Genomic DNA, 23,708 nt, shown 5'->3' on the forward strand with positions numbered 1-23,708 from the left:
TCATCCTAAGAGAAGGGACCCTCATTGAAACCCTACCACTCTTTCCCACTATGGGGCAAGCAGCACACTGCAGGATGCTTTGGTAGAATGCAGACTCCAGAAAAAAAAAAAAAAAACAAAACAGTCCTGTGTTTGATGTCTGTTTTCCTTTTTTTGGAAAGTACAGTTCACCAACCTGTTTTGTTTCTTTAAAAGTGAGGAACTCACCCCACATGGCTACATGGCCTCCACTACAATCTCAGTGTCCTGAATGCTTCTAAAAAAACACTGTAAGTCCTATAAGTTGAGAGTGCCAGAAACAGACTTGGGGTATGCCTTTCCCTTCTGATCCTGTCTCAATTAATGCTTCGAGAACCCTAGTCTTGGAAAACTGGGTAAAGTACTCTGAGGGAGATGACGAAAAGAGGGTGAAGTCTCTAACATGTTACATGAAGGAGTACAATCATTTCTTCTATTGCATTCTTAATTCAGAATGAGCTTTCCAGAGCCAACTTGCTTACCTGCATAAAATCCGTTAAGGTGCGCACAGAATAAAATCCAACCTCAGGGGTATAGCACCCAGGGATAAGGCACCTGCAAGGCATTTGGCATTTGTTCCTTCTTTTGGTCCTTGCCTATTTCCCTCTTGGCCTCCCACTCACCTACCACTCTGAGCCAGTCTCATCTCCCCTCTGAGGAAGGATTGGAGGATGCTGCTTATTCTAATCAGCAGCCCCTGTGCCGGCTGCCCTATTCGACCACTTAATTGCTACTCAGGCTTGCAGGTTTTCCTTAGGGAAGCTTCCCTCAGAGTGCCAAGAGCTTACCTCAGCGCAGCCCCTTCCCTGGTAATTATGAGAACGGGTTTACTTTTCTGCCTCCTCCACTACTCACTACATGGTGAGTCTCTGCAGAGAGGCAAGCTTTTCATTCTTGCATTTGGAGACATAATGCCCAGCAAAGGGGATCCTGTAATGGGTAAGCACTTAAAATCTATAATGAATGAATGTGAAGGAACTGCCTTGTGCTTAGAGCTGGTGGAGTTTCACTGATCAATCTCACATTTTGCTTGTCCTTTAAAAGTGAAAAGGTAACAACTGAATGTATTTCAGAAGTGGGTCATCTCCAGTATGGTCAAGGCTGTCACAAGAGTCCACATTTCAATTGAGTAGATGCAATCTTCTCTGAAAAGTGCACACACCAGGTGTCCTTGTAGGTAATGCTCACAGACATTGAACTCAATGTGGACATTTTATTTACCTTCTGTATTATTACAGGTCTGACATAACCTACAGTATTTATTTATCCAAAAGCTTTATAGATGATGCTACTATTTTCAGGGGGCAGCTTCAAAATCAAAAAAGAAGAGTAATTCACAAGATTATTATCCTCTGCTAATTCTATTTTTAAAAAACATTTTTAGTTGTTGATGGACCTTTATTTTACTTATTTCTATGCGGTGCTGAGAATTGAACCCAGTGCCTCCCACATGCTAGGCAAGCGCTCTACCACTGAGCTACAACTCCAGCCCCTCCTCTGCGTATTCTAAAAAGTCAAGGCAGAGTTCTGAAAAATGTTTATACTTGTTGTAATGGTCTTGCTGTATAAAGATGAATATAATGATGTAATGATGGTAATCATACTTGTAGGCCAAGAATACTTAGGAAAAACCCCACATAATAATAAGTATGGAGTAAAAAGGAGCTCCATACTTACTTCCTTTAAACTGCAACAAGTTTAACTCAAAGCACAAACTTTAACACCTACTTATCAAGGTATTTACTCGTATCATTCATTCACCCCCCAAATATCTGAGCCAGTCTCATCTCCCCTCTGAGGAAAAATTGGAGGATGCTGCTTATTCTAATCAGCAGCCCCTGTGCTGAGTATTGTAAAAATGTAGTCTTATCTTTTCTTTTTTTTAAAGCACGTTATGTTTTAATCACAGTTGAAAACTTCTTTAGGTGATCTCTTGGAGGAAAAAAAAATGTCTAAATACATCACTATGCCAAAAACAGATGCATGGAGGGTAGAAGCTCCCTGGGATTAGTCTTCTGGACACTTCCTTCACCAAGGTAAGGTCGCAGACCTGAACATACTTTAACCAAACCAGGTACAAAAATACCATAAGAAATCCTGCACTGCTTTAAAAAAATCAATACCATAACTAATGTTCTAAGCTACTACAGAGCGGCATGAATGGACAAAATTGAATAAAATATAAAGACTGCATTTGGTGTACAGATAGCTGCTGTATCGTGTTAGAGGCAGGATGAGGGTGATGGGGCGTGGGTACATTTAGGGATTAAATATGGTACATCTATATAATGACTTTTGAGAAAACATGATAGGTAATCTTACAAAAAATCTCCGAACTTTACAAAATTACTTTTCCAGTAGAAAAATAAAACTTTGAGTTGAAGTAGTCAAAACAATCTGTCCTGTCCTTGTGATGTATCTGCTTTCCCAGCATTTTACACAATATGCTAAACATGTTCCTCTTCTATTAATATATGTACACAGTAAATACTATAGTTACAGAAAGAGTCTGATGAAAATGTAGCTACCATGCACTGGATGACAGCCAAGGGTTCCTGATAAGGAACCTGATAAGGGTTCAGATATCAGCACTCAATGTATTTCTGCAGTTTCAGTTACTCAGAAGTATTTGAAAAACTCATATGTACTCCAAACTATAGCAGCTGATGTCTAAAACTGGGCTAGTAAACAAGACCAGAATATCACTCATTTGCTGTAGGCCCTTTCTAAGAAGAAAAATCACAAAACTCAGTCATCCTAGGTGTCGAACTAGTATTATGGGGCTCCAAAACTAATTGAGCCATATTTCACAGAAAGGTTTTCTTATGAGTTTCCCTTAAAAAGAGATACTGGAAAACAGATTAAGTCATTCATCTGATGTCACAGAATTTGAAATTAAAACACTCATCTGATGCTAAGGAATAATGAGAAGGATTTCACAACCAAGTAAGACAGTTGGTTTTACAGTTTTGATTCAAGGATAAACTTGGCTCTGAGATCTGAATTTGGGTTTCAACAATGTTTTCTTTAATGGTTATAACTTTACAAAGCTTTCCCTGTCACATTAAGTATTTTCTCATGCCTCCTTTCTTGTATTATATTTATTTCAAAGTATAAAGGTATTAAGGAAAAGAAAAAAATTTAATAGTATGATTTGAGTTACCTCTTTACTATTTAACTAAAACAGTTCCTGGTTTTGCTAAAAACGATATGGGTGTTTTAATCTGGGCACACTTTACCAGTTCATTTTGTAACTAAGCAAGTATATCAAACAAATAATCCGAACAGTGAGTTCAGGGTGGACTCTGAATGGTTCGGATAATTTTAATTAAATTAATACATCAGTTGATTTTTATGATGCTGGAGATGGAACCCAGGGCCTTGCAGATGCTAGGCAAGTGCTCTAACACCGAGCTATACCAGCAGGCCTTTTTCTCTCCCTGCTAATTTTTTTAAAAAAATGAACACAATCTCGACAAGTGACAGAGAACCTTTGACTGGAAGAACTAGGACAACTGAACCCTCATGTTCTACAGTGCATGGTACTTTCACTGCATTCACCAGGAGACACAATTGTGAAGCATAAAGTGGCCACTTATGAAATAATATGGGAAACACAGGCTAAATCAGACATAGAGCCTTGTACCCTTCCCCAAACCGAACCATCTCCACATTACGTGGGACCTCAAGATAAAAAACTGTCAAGTCTGGGGTTGAACGTAGAGCGCTGCTGCCATCACGAACCAAGGTAAATGCAGAAAGCCCCAGGTTAACATTTAAAAAGACATTTCAATATTTCAGAGGTCATGATGCTTGTATCTCAATCCTTCCAAGATCTACAAATGTACTATAAATTCATCCATGTCTAGAAATGCTTTTTGTATACTATCTGCAAAGAAGAATCTGACTAAGGTCTACAATAAGAATTAGAGGGGCTGGGGATGTGGCTCAAGCGGTAGCGCGCTCGCCTGGCATGCGTGCCGCCTGGGTTCGATCCTCAGCACCACATACAGACAAAGATGTTGTGTCCGCCAGATACTAAAAAAAAAAAAATAAATATTAAAATTCTCTCTCTCTCTCCCTCTTTCTCACTCTCTCTCACTCTTTAAAAAAAAAAAAAAGAATTAGAGACAACTGAAGATCAAAAGAAACAGATGCAAATATTACTGAATAAAACCCCCTGACACACACACCCTAACCTCTTTCTTCACAGCTCAGGGTCCCCAGGTGGATACCTGAACCATCAGCAGTCAGTCTGTGGGCTGACCTTAATCTATCACGTGGCCTAGTGTGAAAAGTCAAATTAGTGGGATCACGACAGTTACCATGGGAAGCAGCCTTCATGGTGCATTTTTCAGAATTTCAGTCATCCTTCCTGGTTACAGTGCACTCACATGATAAAGTCAGGAGTAAGAGGTATTTTAACTTCAAGTCTGGATGGCTATACATTTATTTATATATAGTCATATTAGAGCAACCCATCATGTCTAAGCAATCCAAAGGGACTAAATACCTAAGGAGGCAATTGGAAGCTGAAGTGGGTGCTGCAAGTGCTCCTGAGAAGAAGCCAGGGGGCAGAACAGAGGCCACAGGGGGCGCTCCAGGCCAAAGCTTTCTGAAAGCACATCTCTCTTCCGGTGGAGGATAAAGAGTTAAGAATTAAGAAAAGAAGGGGAGAATGCTATAGAGAACAAAGCAGAGACCAAGACTTCCCAGGAGCATGAGGGAAGGGACAGCAGGACACAGGATGGTCTCAGTTTCCCCTTAGAGCCTTCTTCCAGCACCGTTACACCCCTACTTTAAAATCAAACCAAAACATTTTTCTTAAGCTAGTTTGATTGCTACTCACTGGTCCCCTCAACTGGAACTTAATTAAAATTAGTACAAATAATCTAGTTAATGAGAAATATACACAAACATTACATATTCTTTAAAAATTGCATATAGCACAGGAGGCTTTTCAATGTGCTGACAACCCCTGCACTAAGCCAGAAGCTATATCACTCATCACATGGATGCTAATTTATTTGGCTGTCAAGATTAAGTCACACCAACAGCATGCTGCAACAGAAGCAGGTTGTTTGTGTTTAAATGACTTACACATAAATTTTGAAAAACTGAGTACATATTACCCAACTTGGCTAAAAATTTTCTTTTACTGAGAGCTTTTAATGAACTATGTTACAGAATTTAATGTTACTTACAACGTCCAGTAAAAAGAGTAGACTAGAAGCATTTATTTATTCCCCAGCCAAGGCAAACTAATTTTTAAAAAGTTGTTACATGGGTAGATAGAAAGCTGTAATTACATCAAGTGTTGTAAATAATCCTGAATCTGATTTGATTGTGTACTCTCTGAAGAAGAGGTTACACCAAGTAGCAATTAAAGGCCATATACACCTTGTAGAAGTGTTGGGTTTGGTCTGATAATCTCTGTATCATCAAGAGATAATACACACAAAATCCTAGATTTCTGGGTTCTCTTGTTACATCAGGAGATTTGCTGGTATGAGCCCACAGCTTCGGAAGTCAAAAAAGGATTTCAGGCCATCTTGGGACCAGTCTCTAGGCTCCCTCTCATCTGCTCAGATGGCTCACAAGTCTCTGCCATAGCATCTGTCACTTTGTCACCTGCAGTTGCCAGGAGATCCACAGGGGGGATGGCAGACACCCTCAAATCTAGAAAAGATGTTGCCAACTTGACCTGAATCTGAATCAGTTAGAGCTTCCCGCCCCAGGATCTACTAATAAATCCAGTTAAAAGCTACTTTAGGAAGCATCACAAGAACATGTAGAGATTTAAAATGTATGATCTAAAAAATAACATTTTATGTATCAGACTATTTATATAACATTTTATTTCCTCCCATTAAATGTATAACATGAAAAAAAAAAAAAAGATTGCAGCAGAGTAGGGGTCAAGTCATAACCCCATATAGATGGGGCAGGGCATTCCAGTTTCTCCTAATTCTCCCCTGTTGCCTGGGTATTCCTTTGGGTATTTTAATAAGTTTGTAATCTTGACATAGGGATAAGAGATTTACAAATCTCACCTGGGCATCAGTGCAAGTTGCTAATCTATAAATAGCAGTACTGCTTTGCTAAACTGATGTCCAAGGCAGAGGAAATATTTCAGGACGGCTAACTTCAGCTCTAACTTAGCACACTCCCCAATTCTCTCTCTTGGCATGTTCCTCTTACCTTTTCTGTCGGGCTTGAGGTTCCTATCCACTGGGGGTGGCTCACAGTCTGCAACAGGAACTGGCCTTCTGGGAGGGGTCTTTGGGCTGGACCTAAAGCCCATATGAGCAGGAGGAGGCACTTGCATTCCAAATGAAGAAAAATCAAATGTCCCTGGAGTCATTGGCACATAATTGGCTTCCTGAATGGGTTCTGTGAAACTGCTGGAATGCTGTCGTGGAGGCGAGTTGGGATTCATTGGGACGTAGTTTTCATTCAGTTCATCATTTGAAACACTTCCCACTGTCAACACATTTTTGATTTTCTAAAACACACATACATTTCTTTTAATAAACAAAAACTATTGTCAAACATGAAAATACAACTGTCACATCCATTCAATGAATCTGAAGGTACTTTCATTTTGTGATCTCAATGAGTCTCAAGGTACTTAGTGGGAAGATTCTGACAATGAAATACACTCAACAAGGCTAAGGTCATGTATACTTACGAAGTGGTTATGGAAGCCTTCAAGTGAACTAGATCTATCACTGGGAAATGTTCGTGGAATATCATAGCAGTCTTGAGAACTAGCATCTAGAATAAAGAATAAACTATATCAGCATTTTCCATCTTTGCCTTGCTCAGGGTAATCAGGAACGATCTATTCTCTTTCTTTCTCTGCACACCCTGATTTAGAGGGATGCTCACAGAATGTTACCTCACACTGGCACACAAAACCACCAGAAAATGCAGACACATACTTATATGACAAACAATACCCATATCTGATTATGAGATTGAACCTTTGGCCTAACTTCTATCTCACTTACTTATAACTAGGCTACCCAAATGCATGAAGAAGAGATTTAGAAACTGGTATTGAATGAGAAGTAAGTACTGACAAAATATTTCTTAGGATACATTAAATCTCTTTCTTTTTTAAGCTAGCCAGAAAAACTCTAATGTGAGATTTTACTACATCGTTTTAAAGAGTATGGGCTTTCTATATTTAGGACTTGAAGAATCTCAGAGAATAACCCAAACCCATTTCCCCAACCGTTTAAGGGCTCTATTTTCTGACTGCAGGCTCTTTGAGAAGGTGTAAGAAAAGTAATAGTCACAGGCAGTAACTGTAGTGACCAGTGATAAGAGGAGAGTGCAGAAGCGTGGAATCAGATAGACCTCAAAGAAACAAAATGCACAAGGGCTTGATTGTAACAGAATAATCACCTGCTAGACACGACACGAAAACTGCTTATAAAGGAAGGAAACAGAGCCCAGATGTGACACAGAAGTGACCATAATGGCACACAAACACAGGAAAGAGTAAGCCTGGAGAGGCTTCGTGGCTGGTCCATTTCCTGCTCCTGTTTTAACAGACAGCCTATGCACCAGGAGCAGGGAAAGCGGGAGAGGCATCAAGAGGCCCATCTTCTCCATGAGTGAGCAGCTCCAGCTTGCTCCCATCCAGCAGAGCACACGAACACACACACACACATACACACACACACACACACACACACACTCTTGCACACATAGCCTTCCCTGGTCCACTGAGACTCTCAGATCTTGGCTACACCAGCTCTTTCTGCAGAGCTGAAGGAAAAAACAGGCTACCATTGAACACCATACTACACTTAAGAGAACAATTAGTTGGAAAAACAGATTTTCTGTCATTAACCTCTAATAGGGTAAAAACTAACTAAAGCTGACCTTTTCGCAATTTATTCAAATCCACGGTGGAAATGGTATTACTACGAGACGGCGGCACCCCCGTGGTAGGGACACAGTAACTACTGTCGGTGTCTGAGGCCGTGCGTGGGATGTTGCACGTTTCCACAGGAGATCGGTCATGAGCTGGATGTGGTTTCGGTGGCCGAGGTGGAGGGATATCTGGAATATTGTCTAGCTTGGATGTCTGTCCCAAGGTTCCTTCTGGAAATGTCCGTGGAATCTGGTAAGTATTACCAGGTGTTGGAGGAATGTCATAACTAATAGAAACATGCCTCATTTGAGTCTCTACACTGGACGTCCCCAGTGGGGTGTTAAAAACGTAAAGTTCTCCATCTGCTTCAGTACTCGATGGAGACTCCTTTGGCAAAACGTCGTGAGAGTAACTCCTGGGCAGGTTGTAAAGACTGGAGTCCACAGAGACAGACATAGCACGTGACGGTGGAGAATCATACATCATTTGTTGCTGAAAAAAGCCATTCATTCCATGTTTGCTCTGGGAGGAAGTAGGATTCTTATGAGAAGGGACGTTATCATTGCAGTCTGTTTCAGAAGAGGTGGATTTTGCAGAATCGGCGTGGGTTCTACATGAAAAGTGTTAATGACAAAATATAACATGGTCAAGAATAAGAACGCAGTTTTGGTAAACATATTCAGAGCCTAGCAATCAAAACATCTTTTCTTATCCCCCATTAGATTGTTTTTGTGTGATCTGTAGATTTAAAGCACAAATGTTCTTTAGTTTTTGTATGATTACAAGACAACAAAACCACCACCACAAACCACCAGCAGCGTAGTAATTTCTTCCCTATACCTGCCCGCTTCCCCAAGTCTCCCTATGAAATTCACACATAAGAACCACAATCCTGGGCTGGGGCTATAGCTCAGTTGGTAGAGTGCTTGCCTCACATGCATAGGGCCCTGGGTCCAATCCCCAGCACCATAAAAACAAAACAGAACAAAACAAAAAACCACAGTCCCTAAAGCCCTGCATTAGACAGATATTATGAGTGTCTGGGAAAGGAAAATGAAGAAGGCACAGGGACAAGAGAAGTTTCCTATCAAGAACATGCAGACACCTGGTGCCAGTCCAGTTCATCAAGTTGATCCACGGCTTTGGAACCTGCCTGTGGCAAATCTGTGACTCTGCAGAACTAAACGCCAAATGATTGCCTGGTACTGAGGAAATCCACCGAGACCCATAAGGAGGTGGCAACTTAATGGGTTTCCCATATCTTCCCTTATCCTAATTTCCTTTAATAAATTTATAGTTAACTCTATGAGAGGATCAAGATACATGAGGTAGAGTTCACCAACTCCAGATGATAATTAACCTCGATATTTCTCATTTGAGAGTTATTTCTGCTTTGGGTACATTTTCCATCTCTGTATTCTGAGGTATCACAAAACTGGTTTAAGCCATGATGAAGCTGACCATACAAACAAGATACCTGAACTACCCATACATGTTGTCCAAAGTCCTGCAGGAATTTAAACTCTTTCTCTAAATAACTTGAGATTTTTTAAAAAGTGTTATCTTCCCTAATTGCTTAGTAACATCGGGCACTGTATAGTATATTTACCCCCTGAAACTCTGACCCCAGGGTATCAGAGAACCCATACTGTGCTAACCCAATGTTTCTTCTCCTTCCCTGATCATTGCCCTCTTTTCAGTGACCAGCCCCGCCCCCTGTGCCTTTCCAGATGGGAATGGACAACAGAGTCCAGGCCTTTAGTCACCACACATGCTGCTGGAAAAACCTTGTTTTTCATACATTTACTTTCTTCTCTAAATGCTGACAAATCCCATATTCTCCCCAGATCCTGAGTTCCATATTTTGAAACTGACATTTCTTCTTGTGTATTCTTGGTAAATTCTGGGTTCATACAGTTCTGGTGACATCTACTGCGCTGAACCTTCCTAACTGGCCTTCCCCCTAGTGTCTCCCTTTTCCAATCCATCCATCAGACCACATTGCTATGAGACATATTTTCAAAATAGAGTTTTTATATTGTTCAAATTCTCAATGGAAAACCTATTAGGTCCCTCCAGGCTGTGGGAACTACAAGGCCACAAATATAACTTGGCTCCATGTTCCACGTCCTCTTCCTCCCCAAATCAAACCTCTTCCCAAGCAGGCTCTCCTTTCATCTTCTTTCTACTGTGCTCACATCTCTTTTACCCCAAGAAATTTTTTTATGAATTACTAATGATATGCTCCTTTCCTCACATCAACTAGGTGCAGGTCAAACCCTACTCTTCTGATGAGATTTCTCACTGTTTTCTTCATCTTAGAAACACTTAGACCATTCCTTGATGGAATTTTGAATGCACCTATGCATAATCTAAAATTTGCATAATCTAGAATTTTCATGAATGGAGAAGCTAAGAGACGTTAGGGGTATAATTAGTGGTAAGCAAAACTTCCTACTGTCACTTAATGTTTAGTGGAGAAAAATAAAACTACCAAACTATTTCCAATACTATGATAAAACAGAGATATGGGGAAACCATTTGAGCACAGAAACTCAAGAAAGACACTTAATCTAATCTACAAGTTTGGGGAAAATACTTCCTAGAGGAGCTCTTGTCTGAGCTGGGGGCACTGAACATGAGTTTTTACCTATAAACACTTAATGCTTTTATTCTTGGACTTCTTAATAAGCTTCACTTACAAACTCCAAAGGCAACTGTATCTGAGGGGATTGTGTCTTACTGTCACTTATACAAAATACTGATGGCAAAATATATCTGGGTGATGATTTGAAGCATAATTTACACTGCAACAGAAACACTCTGAAACCAGGGAAATCAATGAAAGACACTAACATAAGGAAAAAAAAATGTTCTGAAACCTGTCATTTTGCTGTTGGCTTTAAAAAGTGCTATTGGAAAGTAACAGTGAATTTCCAGAAGTAAAATCTTCGTTAGTAGCACAGGGAACAAAGTTGCAAGTGTGTAATTTTAAATTCTCACAGCAAACAAGCACAATCAAGTTAGAATTTGATATTGTTAACTAGTATTGATTTATAAAATTTTCTTGCTCTTACAGGTAAAATCCCATTACAACAAATATACAAAAAACCAACTTTGGAATGCTTGTGAGAGGCTTCTGTCGCCTTGGGAAATAGTTTGCAGAAACTATTATGTGGATTTTAACAAACCCTACTTAAATTTTTGTTAATAATTGCTTTTTAAATGAAAGCTTTTTATGTCATAAAAGCAATAAGGCTTAATAACTTACAGCTTTTTTTTTATTTTAAAAATTTGTTCGAATTAGTTACACATGACAATAGAATGCTATAACGTTTCAAAAACACCTTTCCAGTCTAATATGCAAGTCACCCCACTTCACTTTTATACTGCTCATAAATATACCACTTGATGGTGATGTCACTAATGGTCACATGGCTGTTAATGGCAGAGATCCTTTTCTTGCTTCTTTTTAAAGAGTAAAACAACTGCTCTCAAACTCCCTCTGTCACTTTAAGCCTCCAACCACTCGACATCAAAGGTCAAGGATGATCAAATTAAAATTACCTTACAGCTTGTAAGAGGAGAGCAGTGTGGGAGGAGGGAGGGAGATGGCAGGCTACCCAGGGATTGGGGAAGGACTTATGGCCCCTGTGGTCAAGCACCGCAATCCAGATGCTTCTTTCTACTTAGAAATTTGACAGGTCAAGGCTTGGGCTAAGTGCTGCTTCAATGTTTGGTATAAAGATTTGAAAGTTTCATTGCTTTAAGCAACACATGTAATATCATCAAATTTCTCTAAACTCCCAAATTTTATGATTCCATAGAATCTGCCATATTGGGATTTTACCTGTAAGATTAATTGCTCACACAGACCAAAAGAACTACAACACACTCACTGCAATGGAATCGTTTTGCTTTCAAAATCTTCTAGTAGTAGGTATTCCTCTCCTTCTTCAGAAACAAAAGATGACCCATGGCTGGTTTATAATCACATAAGAAATGGAGCAAGATCACCATTTACAAATCAGTGAACTCTGTTAAGCAAGTAATACTGCAAGTCTCTAAGAAAGACTGAAACAGTAGCCTGTCTTCACAAGGGTCTTGGAAATACAAGTGTCTGCTACAGACAGCTTAGATTATGTTTCTTCAATAAAACCTCCTGAATATCAGAAATCATTAATGGAGGGATACAGACCTGAAATACAATGCTACTAGGTAAGCCTATGGAGATGGCTTCTTTCAAGCCTTCAAGTCAAGGTTGAAAAGTTTAAATGTAAGATTTTAAAATGTACACGCACGCACGCACGCACACACACACAGAAGCACAAACGACTTACCTGGTGGGTTCAGGCTTCTTGCTTTGACAGTTGATCAGCAAGAGGTAGTCTTGAGGATCCTCCTGGATGCCAAGAGTTTCCGGGTGTGGTGGAAGGCTAATTAGCTGATAGGAAGGAGGTAGAGCTGTGGAGGATGGATCCACCTGGGCAGATGGTGGTGCTGTATTTATAGCAAAAGGTGAATCAGCTGGTGCTTGCAGGGAGCTGCCAGGTGGCTTCACGGGATCTGCAATGCCAAAGTTTGACTCTCACTGTCCGTCCCATTTTAAGAACATTTTTCTGTTGTTGTTGTTGTTATTAAGCAAAACTACTTTAAGTTTGGAGTGAAATTACTTCAGCACACCAAAACAGAATGACCATGACAAAGGTAAAACAAACACTACCAAATGGAAACATTTAGGAAGAGATTTGTTCATGTCAAGGAGATCGAAAATGTACCAGGGGCTCTAAAAATCTCAACTTAGACAATCTTTAGTTTTATGGCTACTGAATTAAAGTGCTCTACAATCTTAGCAGAAGAGACAGATTATTTACTTATGTGGTGCCAGGGAACAAACCCAGGGCCTTGTGCATGCGAGGCAAGTTTTTTCCCCCTGATAAAAAACATGTCACTTCCTAAGCTGGAGACCTGTTTGGTGACACGGTGGCATGCTGCTGAGTCCCAGGGCTGCTTTTCCTCTTTTATTTATTCTACTGCTCATCTTTTCTTTATACTTCTGGCAGGACTGGGGAGAAACAGTTTTAATTCTGAGACTGATGGATTCTGTTCATGTCCAGGGAAAGGGCTTCTTTAAGGCCTCACCCTGTCTTTTAGCTCATGGCTTTCTCTGCCAGTTAGTGGGCACAAGGAGCATTTTCAGGAAAGTGGAGAAGTACACTATTAAGCCCTTAACCATGTTCTGAAAAGACACATGAAAATAGCTAACTAAATTGTGTAGAAGGAGATAATTTGAAAACAAGTTGAAAATCTAGAAATAAAATCCCTCTGTAATTACTGACATAACCAAGTATAATTTAAGGGCCCAGAGGAATATACTCTGTTAGTTTGGTGAGGAATACAAGGCTATAAATAACCCAGAAAAAGGTAAATGTTCCAGATATAAATAAACAAATTTGTTTGTCGCCTGTTTATGTTTGCACAGAAAAGGCTGAGTTAAAATTGACTTTTTTTTTTTTTTCACCAAAACATTATGTGAAAGATGTTAAAAGAGGTAAGGGAATTAATGTTCTATCAAATGGGATTGAGGTCACCTGACCTAGGCATTCACCAGAGAAGGGATCACTGTAAACTGTCTTCTTTAGATACTTGTGATAATGTCCTTATGTATTTAACTATAATATTCCCATAAACAGCATAGACAAGTCTATTTAGCTCATTTTACAACTCTTTCAGGTGCTGAAGGTAGGTTTCTAATTGTGAGGTCTAAACGTAACTGTATTCCCCGGTTGTGACTCAATAGCAAACGGAAGTTCAAAAATAGATGTTGGGGGAGTGGGAAATGTTTCAGTCTGAGGTAGAAACTCCTTGAGCACCTTCTCTCTGTCAAACCAGAAGAGATTCTTCCAGCTCCTCTACCTGCACACACAGTTTAGGATCTGCTTCTTGAGAACTCTGGGAGCCCTTCTGGATGCTCATAAGGGTCGAAAACTTCTTTCATTTAGAGAATATGATCTGAGCAAACAGGTTGAACTAATTTCTGACTTTTTAATCTTTGTGATGCTCCAGGTAAGGTCAAGTCTTCCTACAGGCTTACCTAACAAACTCTAACACCTTATGTCAGGAGTTAATGAATTCTTTCTTTTTCAGGAGGATGAGAACAGAAATGGTAAGAGTAAATTTTTGGACACTTACATAATGATGTCATAATTTCAGGGGGTACTCACAAACTCTTGTTGTCCTGTCTAACAACCTAGGCTGATTACAAAGCGATGTATGTAACATACCTTCTGAAATGCATCACTCTTTTGATGTGGTTGTGAATACACGGATTTAATTCAAGGAGATTTAAAATGCTAAAGATTAAATAGTGACTCAGAGTAAATCCCTCTGGATTTAAGAGAGCCATGAAAAATATCTACCTTTTAAAGACAAGCTTAAGAAAAATATATACAACACTAGGAAGGAAGAAACGAGAAGGCAGTTAAATTATCCTACGGGTTGTATCCACAAATGTATTTTATATGCTTCTCTTTTCCTCTACAGTAGAGGCACAGTAAAATTCAGTAATCTAGCTCAATTTTTAGTTCTCACCAAAACAAAATAAAACTAAACACTGACAATCCTTCACTCTATAAAAATCATATGAATTCTAGTGACTGTTTTTATAGATACACTTTTCCCTTAGTACTTTTTCTAAACTTGATGGCTAAACCCTAAATGAATTAAGTGATTCATCTTAAGTGGGAAAAGAAAATCCACCTGGCCAGGAAACCACAGTCTGAGCTTGTTTTATTAACATAAGGGGACCATCTCATTTCTAACCTTCCATATCTCCTACCTATAAATGATCAGAGCATTTTAACCTCTTTAAAGAGGCCTGGGATTTTCCTTTTTCAAAAGTATCTCATTTATATACTGCATGAACATTAAAAGAGGCAAGAGCTAGAGAAAAATTCCCATGTTGTTCACGAGCAAGCTCATGAAAGAAAAGACCTTTAAACATCCATTAACAGCCACCCCCTCCCCTTGCAGACAACACTGGCACACACAGGACCCTAACAGGGCCGAGGAGACCACTCTACCACTTGGGCTCAGATAACACAACATCTTCAACATTTTGGTCTCTGGGTTCTTTTCAGTCATGTTAATTTGACTACAGCTCAGCTCTGAAATTTTAATACAAGCAATGCACAGTGTCTAAATATTCTCTGACAATTTCTCTCTATAGTTTAATGACTGGTCTAAGACCAAAAAAAAACTTCTCTTCATCTTATAAACATGTTGACTTGTACCTATCTCTACACCACAAATAATGGAACAGGCCATTCTATTCCCCTCCTTGCTCACACTTCTGAATTACTGCTCTAAGGAAGGCTAGTATCAAGCTTCTAAGAACCAAACATTGGTTTAGGGTTTGCTTGAGCATGAAAAATAATCTCCTACTTCTTAATTCAGAAGACGTGAAGAGTATAATGAACATTTATTATAGACCTAATAAGCTACTGGAGTGAAGTCCGAATTGAAATTTACTTAGAAAGCTAATAAACATTGCTAAGGAAAGCCTTTCAGTGTACAAATTTTCAGTGGAGAGAAGTAGATTATGATTTGATGAGATCCAAAACATTAGAAACTGGCTCACGCCACTCTACCCTCAGCTTTAGTTTTATCCTATTTGGAGTCATCATGTCTGCTGTTAGGGTCCCTCAAGAAGTTGGGGAGGCTAGATAATGCTTCTGGATATTCAAAAGAATTAATCATTTAACAAAATGAAATGACACAAGTAGGAAATAATTCTACTGTCTTTATTGGTAAAGCAGAATTTTGCGGAGTTGATGGCATAGGCTAATTTTTTAACCACTGACTTACTGCATCTGAGCATGCAGTCATGAAACGGTGGAGCTGCTCCTCTGTTCTTATCAGGAGACCAGATGAGAGTGTTTCCTGAGGGTGGGCTGTGTCTGCTGATACAAAATTTGTTTTTTTTTTTTCTATTTGTTTTATTTCTATTGTGTAAGTCTTACTTTTATGATTGCAATTAATGGTAAATAGGTCAAGGTTATTCTGTATCTATTGATTACTGATTTATCTGGTGTGCTGTAAAATTTTTCTTTTGAGAAGAGGCATTTTGGGGATGGGTTGTGGCTCAGTGGTAGAGCACTTGCCTAGTACGTGCGAGGCATTGGGTTCGATCCTCAGCACCAAGTTATAAATAAATAAATAAATAAATAAGTGAATAAATAAAGGCATTGTGTCCATCCACAACAACAAAAAATATTTTTTAAAAAAACAATAATTTTGAATGGATCTATGTCTCACTTGGCAAATAAGAATCTATAAAGAGTATTCATTATCATTAACACTAATATAACCAACCATCTTCTCACTTCTGAATACACCATTTGTTTAAAAAAATACTTATTTTACTTTCAGTTGTAGTTGCACACAATACCTTTATTTATATGTGGTGCTGAGGATTGAACCCAGGGCCTTGCAAGAGCTAGGCGAGCACTCTACCACTGATCCATAATCCCAGCCCCGAATGAATACACCATTTTTATGGAAGAACACTTCATAAAGGTAAATCTGACAAATGGATAGCAACAAGAAGCAGCAGCAGCAGCAACTGTTGGTGAAACCAACTGCAGTTTCTTATTAAAGACTTAAATTATTACACAATATGTTTAATGTGTCAAGTAGAAAAAAGTTCTTATTTGTTGTGACTCTCTTCAATAGACTGCAAAAACATTCTTAGAGACTTCAAATTGTTAGGCAATCCTGACAAATGCCATAATACTTATCTAGAGGTATGATGGCATCAGAATCACTTGGGGGGTATTTTAGAGATCTAGTTGCCTGGGTCTCAACACAGGACACTCGGTGAACCAAGATCTCAGGGACAGTAGCTTGAAAGTGTGTAATAAAACATAAAAAAACAAACTCAAGCTTTGATTGAATTAGTCCTCCAGCAAATGTGAATTAAAGCCCTGAGGTATCATGGCACACCCACTAGAATGACTGAAATTAACGGCTGACTCTAACAAATGTTGGTAACAATGTGCAATAATTGGAATTCTCATACTCTGCAGGTAGGAAAGCAATTGGTACAATGGCTTTGGAGAATTAAAGCTACTGAATCTGCTAAGGTTAAATATATAGCTATCCTAGGATGCACCATTTCTACTCATGGGTATATACCCAAAGAACTAACTAGACATTGATATCTATCAAAAAACATGTAAGACAGGCATGGTGGGGCACACCTGTAATCCCAGTGAACTTGAGAGGCTGAGGCAGGAAGATCTCATCAAGTTCAAGATCAACCTCAGCAACTTAGTAAGGCTCTAAGGTCTTAGTGAAATCTTGTCTCAAAATAAAAAAAAAAAAATTAAAAAGGGGCTGGAGATATGGCTGTGTGGTTTAGCACCCCTGGGTTCAATTCCCAGTACCAAAAAAAAAAAAAAAAAAAAAAAAAAAAACCATAAGAATGTTCTGTGCAGCTATATTAACTAAAAACTGAAGACAACCCAAATGTTCTTCAGCATTCAAACAGATCCATAAAGTGTGGTATCCACACAATGGAATGCTGCAAAAGATGAAGAAATGCATATATGCTATAACCTTGATGAGTCTTGTGGACTTAATACTGGAAAACAGAAGCCTGACTCAATAGTTCCATTACATGAAGTTCAAGAAAATATAAAAAAATGACTGGGGATGTTGTTCAGTAGTTAAATGACCCTAGTTCAATCCCTAGTATTAAAAAATAAATAAATAAATAAATAAAGGTAAAACTCAGCTTCAAGTGCACACTTGTAATCCCTGCTCTTGGGAGGCTGAGGCAGGAGGGTTCCAAGTTGAGCAAATCGAGATCCTGTCTCAAAAAATAAGAAAAAGAGTTGGGGATGTAGCTCAGTGGCAGAGAGCATGTGTGAGGCCCTACCTGGGTGTGATGCCCAGTAACACACAAAAAAAGAAATAAATAAAGAATAGGCAAAAAAGAATGGATGGCAGTCAAAGCAAAAGGAAAATAAAAATACATTTGGGTGTGGGCTCTGCTTGGAAGAGGCAGAAAGGAGAATTTCAGGGGACTGCAAATGTTCTATTTCTTAATACTGGGCAGCTATACAGACGTCTCTATGTATAGACATAGATATATAAAGCTATTTTGAACAGTACATTTAAGATCTATACTAATCATAGTGGCAATTTAAATCTCAATAAAAAAGTAAAGGAAAAGAAATTTAAAAGTCCTCAATTGAGAAAGACTGCTTCTAAGAAAGGAAGTGTATATATAATCGTAAATGCTTGTCTATCAGGAACATATCAAAACAGAGAATCACACTTTTTATTTTTTTAATTAAGTCACTATAATCTGGGCATTTTTAAAAAATAATAATAAAGAAAAAAAAAAAAACCTCAGAGGCAACTTTCTAATCTTGCATCCTAAAATTAGCCCAGAGGCCTTTAGAGAACTGAGTGAGCTTCCTATAGCCCCTGGGCTGTGCTTCCCAGGACTTGTTTAGCAGATTTAACAGCTTCCACCTTGGTGGTGTGGAAATAAAAATAAATTTGCACATTTCCAAGAAAAACAAAAGAAATTAGTTTCTACCCTCAAATCTACTGAAGAAAAGCATTCATAGGAACCACACACAGTTCAATGAGCTAGAATTTAAAAACAGATACAGCCTGCCAGCACTTTGAGTATTCAATAATAGCAGTGGTCACCTGGGGCAGCGGAAATAACATGGTAACGATATTTTGAGAGGTTCCTGGAATCAAAACACAGGTCAGATTTTTCCCCTTTCCTTTTGTTTTCAGGGAAAAACTAGTTATTCTCACAGGGATTGTGGATAGTTATTTTCTCAGACTGATATCCAAGCACAGTCTACTTTTTCCAACATCTGGTCTGAAACTAGCACAGTGAAGAAAATCATCTCATGTTATTGACCACTTTTTGAGCTCAAAGTGGGAGCATATTCAGCCCTCCAAAACGGGAAGAGCACAGGGCACAGGGGACAGATCTAAGTAAAAACAAAAATACCTATACTGTTCAGTGATGGGCAGAGAGGTCTAGCTGGAAAAAAGGGAATATAAACCAGGCAATAAAGTTAATGGAAGAACAAAGCTATTTTGATTCTTAACTTATATTAAACTATATGAATACAATTACAAAGGATTATGGCAATTTGCTGCTGTTTAGCATTTCAGACAAATCTTTAGACATTATTTTATTCATTTACTATGTGTGTATATATGTAGTGTCAGGGATTGAACTCAAGGCCTTCTTCATGCTAGGCTATTTTTTTTTTTTAAAAGGTATTTAGTCTACACTACAAATGCATAAGGAAGTATAGTAGTTAGTTTTATAGCATTTTTGCAGTTTTGCCACTATACATTAAAAACCTAAACTGTAGAGTACAATGAAGTACACTTCATTATGATACTACATAATGATGAACAGTTCACTTTCTACAATTTATTCCTAAAACCTCAATATATACTTCACTATAATATATTACAAACAGCTCAAATTAGGTTATTTGGGGGCAGATGTCCAGGAAGAAGCTGTAAAAAAATCTAAATAATAGAATCTAAAACATAAGTGCCGTTGTATATAATATATAGCTCTTGAACTAACTATAGAAAGTATTAGCAAATTAAAAGTCCCTGGGGCTTGTTTTAATGAGCAGATAAAAATGATATGTGATTAGCACAGCTGCCTTTGGTAACCAAGTCACAAACCATACATATCAAACCTGATTGATACTTTATTGCTCACCCTTTATGTATATTGCTTTGATAAGAGGTTCAAAAATTAAGAATTTCATTCTACCCAAATATACTTCTAATGTGCTTTGTAAGGACTAGTGAGGTTTGCCACCAAAAAGGTCACTGAAGCTTTTAAGTTTCAAAACTTCACCCCTCCTTATACTGGTAGAACATTTTTAAAGTGAAAACAGACATTGTGACTGAGTGATTCTGACTTCTAAAATCAATGAAATGTTTCGATAAGTACAAAACCAGAGTTCTCGGGACATGATCGGTGACAGTCACAGAGCAGTTTAAAACTACCTCAGCTTCTCTTGACCCTCAGGACTAAATTAGGAGCTGCTGTCATCTATATTCATCAAAGTGCAGGGCACTTACCCCTAGGTATTATAATTCTGGATCATCTACTAGATCATGTATACACACATGAACTTGCACCCATCAACAAATGTAATGCATTATTTTGGACATTTTTTATAAGGAATAATTTCCCACTAGATATTCAGTTCCATGTCAGTGAGGTTTACCATCTGTCTCCCTAACTAGTCACTTAATATGTGTGTGTTGAATGAGCACCTGCAATCTAATGGAGTGTTAGGTTGTTGCTAATGGAGTGCTAGCAAACCCAAATTTTGGCGAACTAATGAATCCATTTTCTAAAGTATACCAAGCTTTTGTTCTTCCCAGATCTGATTGCTTGTTCATTTATCTCCTGGATGGTAAGAAATATTTTAAGTTGGTCAAACAAACCAGAGACTCTGTGCCTTAAAACTTGCAAAATTAATCTCATAAACAAACATTCAGAAATTCTTATTTTGGGAGTTCTCAACTTTACCCAATACTGAATAGGCTTCCAAAAACCAGACATTCACCTTCCTTGAAAGAAGAATGCACATCTTCTAAGACAGCATCTCATTTCCTTTATTAAAATATTTCAGAAGATTATAAAAAGAACCAAGAAACATGGAAGAACACTTCTACTCAGCCTTGCAGATCAGCTCAATCTATGCAGGCAGCAATGGAGATGGAATTCTGCTCTTAGGTCTCCCAAACAAATTCCAAATTGAAAAGTCAGCAGGGAAATGGAACAACAGTAACCACAAAAGGATTATAAGATGACACATGATTTAAACAGAAGATCCATCACAATGATACCTCATGGTATCCTGAATAGGTGCTTCAGGCATCCACTAGGGAATCTTGGACCGCATCCCCCAGGGAGACAGGGGACAAGTTGAAGACACCAAGGTTGAAGACCCCGGTACCCCTTCATTTCTGATTCTTGGCTCTATAAAACTAAATCTATACTGAAGTCCCCTACACAGGTTCTGAGTGCACGTTTGAAAAGGGAGAGAAGCAGACAGGGACTCAGTGGTCAAACAGCTCTGAGAGTACCTGAACAAGACTTCCACCTGAGACCCCCACCCACTCAGCTGAGCTCTTCCAGGAAAGTCAAGATCTGAAAGCAGCTGTCCCTTTGCCTCTTTTACCCATGGCCCTTCTGCGCAGTATGATCCTATTCCACCTCAGAGTTCTTTCCTTCCCAGGTGCCTAAACCTGGAGGGCTGTTTCCACCCACATGGAAACTTTACTTCTTTCCAAGCCTGCAACCCACAACTCCTCTCCTGGGAAACTGTCCTCTACTCCTGCTCATCCATACCTTGAGCCCCCTCTTCCTTCTCTGTGCTCTTTTTCATTGTGTTTTGTGCTTGATTCTCCTCTGCTTTGCCTAGGTATTGATGATCACCTCGGCTACTTCATAACTTTAAAACCTAATGTGGTTTTTAAAATGATCCCTAAAGAACTGAGATGAAGCATAAAATTTTTGACATTTTAATCGGTAAAAACAGTCATATATCAACACTATTAAATAGTCCAACTTAATACTAATGTCAAAGCTCAATAAATGCACTTAAGAATGTCCTCCTGACCCCTTCTTCCTCAGGACAATTACTTATATACTGCCCTGCAATGGTTGTTAAGTCTCTCTCTCTCTCAAACCTGTGGGAAAAAGTTTCTGTCCACACTGATTAAGGAAGAGTCCCATAATTTCCCCAAATGTCAGGTTCCTATTGCAAAACAAAACAGTGTATAACTGAATTAACAAGGAGTTTTATGGCACCTCTAAATACATAGCAAAAAAAGGAGAACTGAAGTCGGGTAATAAAATCTTGAACTTACCTTCTTCTGTAGGATTAAACCCACAGATATCACAAATACAGCGGACCCACTTATTCATCTCCTCCTCACTGTCTGCTACCAAGTAGAAAATCCGGTCGATAGTGTTGATATCAAAAATGAAGCTGTTTTCAAATTCCTTTTTGTTAAATGTCAATCCAGCATCAACTTGCTGACATAAATTCAAATCGATGATACGGATGGGCTTCTTGGCATGATCATTTTTGTAATACTCCAGGACATCTGGATCTCCAGTCAAACGGCCGCTGCGTAACACAAACCACCTCCTCTTCCATGCCTAGGAAAAAACCAAAATCACCACTTAGTATTAATTGCAGAGAAAAATTTCCAGAAGCTACACATTTATCAAGCCAATACTATAAATGCACCATCTAGAAAAGTCACAATGGTTTTCACTTATCATAGGATGATCTTCCACTCTGAACACCAAAGCTTATTGATCTCTCATAAGAACTTTTTGATATATATACTTGTATCTTCTATTAACTAGCCTATGATACATCAAGTCAACAAACCGATGAAGGTTTGGTTTTTTACTACATACAAAAAAGTAATGCTTTCAATAAATGATGCTGGGAAAAATGAATATGGACATGATACTCAATGAAATAAGCCATTCACCAAGGGACAACTACAGTACGATTCCACTTATGTGAGGTATTTAGAGTAGTCACATTCACAGCAGGAAGGGAGAATGAGGAGTTTCAGGTGGGAAAGATGAAGAAATTCTGGGGATGGATAGTGGTCATGGATGTACAATAATGTGAATGTTCTTAATAACCGAATTCTTAAAAAATAGAATTGTATGTTGTATATATTTCAGCACATTTTTTTAAAAGCAAATGATTTTCCATGCCTTAATAACTTGCTATAAAATACACACATGAAGGTGATTCATCAAATAATAAAAGCAGAATCCAATGATGCAGTCTTCTTTATCAGTCCTTAACCCTAACATCTGTGCCTAGAAACAAAACCCAGATTGTCTCCTCTCAGGCTCATAAGTCTCAATCACCTACTAATAGACACTCTGTACTCTTATTGACAGAACATTCGAGGTTAGACTGCCCAAAGAGGACATTCCAGGAAGTGGAAGGGCAGAGAACCGTGACATTTTATGAACCCCACTGAAGGCACATGTTCTCACTGTTCCTCCTACTCAGCCACAGACTCTGAGCACCAGTTACAATGTCACAGTCCTTTAGTCTTGGAAAATTAGGACCAGCAAGAGAAAGTCTCTTTTCCAGTGAAACAACTGGTATGATGACAGCCCTGTGCCTACAGGAATTTTAGAAATTTTACTCATCACAGTATACGAGAGTTCCATGCTCTACAGTCTAATCAGACCAAGACAGCTGCTGCTGGGGCTGTTAACATAGGCCAATTTCCCCCAAAACAGTATTTCTGTCTTCATTAACATATATTATCTATTTATAAGAAAATATTGACCAAGTTTAAAATCATCCAAGGCAATAGAGAAAGCCATGAGTATGACATGATAGAGTGTTTTTTGTTTTATAAAATCTGGCAAATATAACACAAAGGTATTGTAGTGACAGTTTCAAAAATGGCTTCACTGTATTCTGAAAAAAAAATGTGAAAGGGGAAAAAAAGAGGATCGATAACTAAAATCTACACACACTTCTCAGGCAGTTGTTTTGTCTTTGCCTCCATCTTCACAAAATTGTATAATAAACTTCTGATATGAACTGATTTTGAGTTGTGGTTCCCTAATGGAGGGGCTAGGAAGCTCTGGCAAAGATCTGAGGCAGAGACAGAAAATGAGGAGGAAGGGACGCTGAGCAATCCACAAACCAGCCATACAGCCTTCTAG

The 23,708-nt window shown here is 38.7% G+C and overlaps 1 protein-coding gene across 2 annotated transcripts in view; it reads right to left on the reverse strand.

Annotated features, from left to right (window-relative positions):
* Positions 1–23,708, reverse strand: part of Gab1 (GRB2 associated binding protein 1) — a 115,067-nt gene that overhangs the window by 19,059 nt on the left and 72,300 nt on the right. For both annotated transcript variants that reach the window (XM_076864507.2, XM_076864506.2), the window contains exons 2-6: positions 21,857–22,151; positions 12,247–12,472; positions 7,915–8,516; positions 6,710–6,795; positions 6,220–6,523 (exon numbers count right to left, since the gene is read on the reverse strand). In XM_076864507.2, the coding sequence (XP_076720622.1) occupies positions 6,220–6,523; positions 6,710–6,795; positions 7,915–8,516; positions 12,247–12,472; positions 21,857–22,151 (1,513 nt within the window). The remainder of the gene's footprint in view (positions 1–6,219; positions 6,524–6,709; positions 6,796–7,914; positions 8,517–12,246; positions 12,473–21,856; positions 22,152–23,708) is intronic.

Source organism: Callospermophilus lateralis, chromosome 8 (genome assembly GCF_048772815.1).
Source record: "Callospermophilus lateralis isolate mCalLat2 chromosome 8, mCalLat2.hap1, whole genome shotgun sequence".
Lineage (NCBI taxonomy): Eukaryota > Metazoa > Chordata > Mammalia > Rodentia > Sciuridae > Callospermophilus > Callospermophilus lateralis.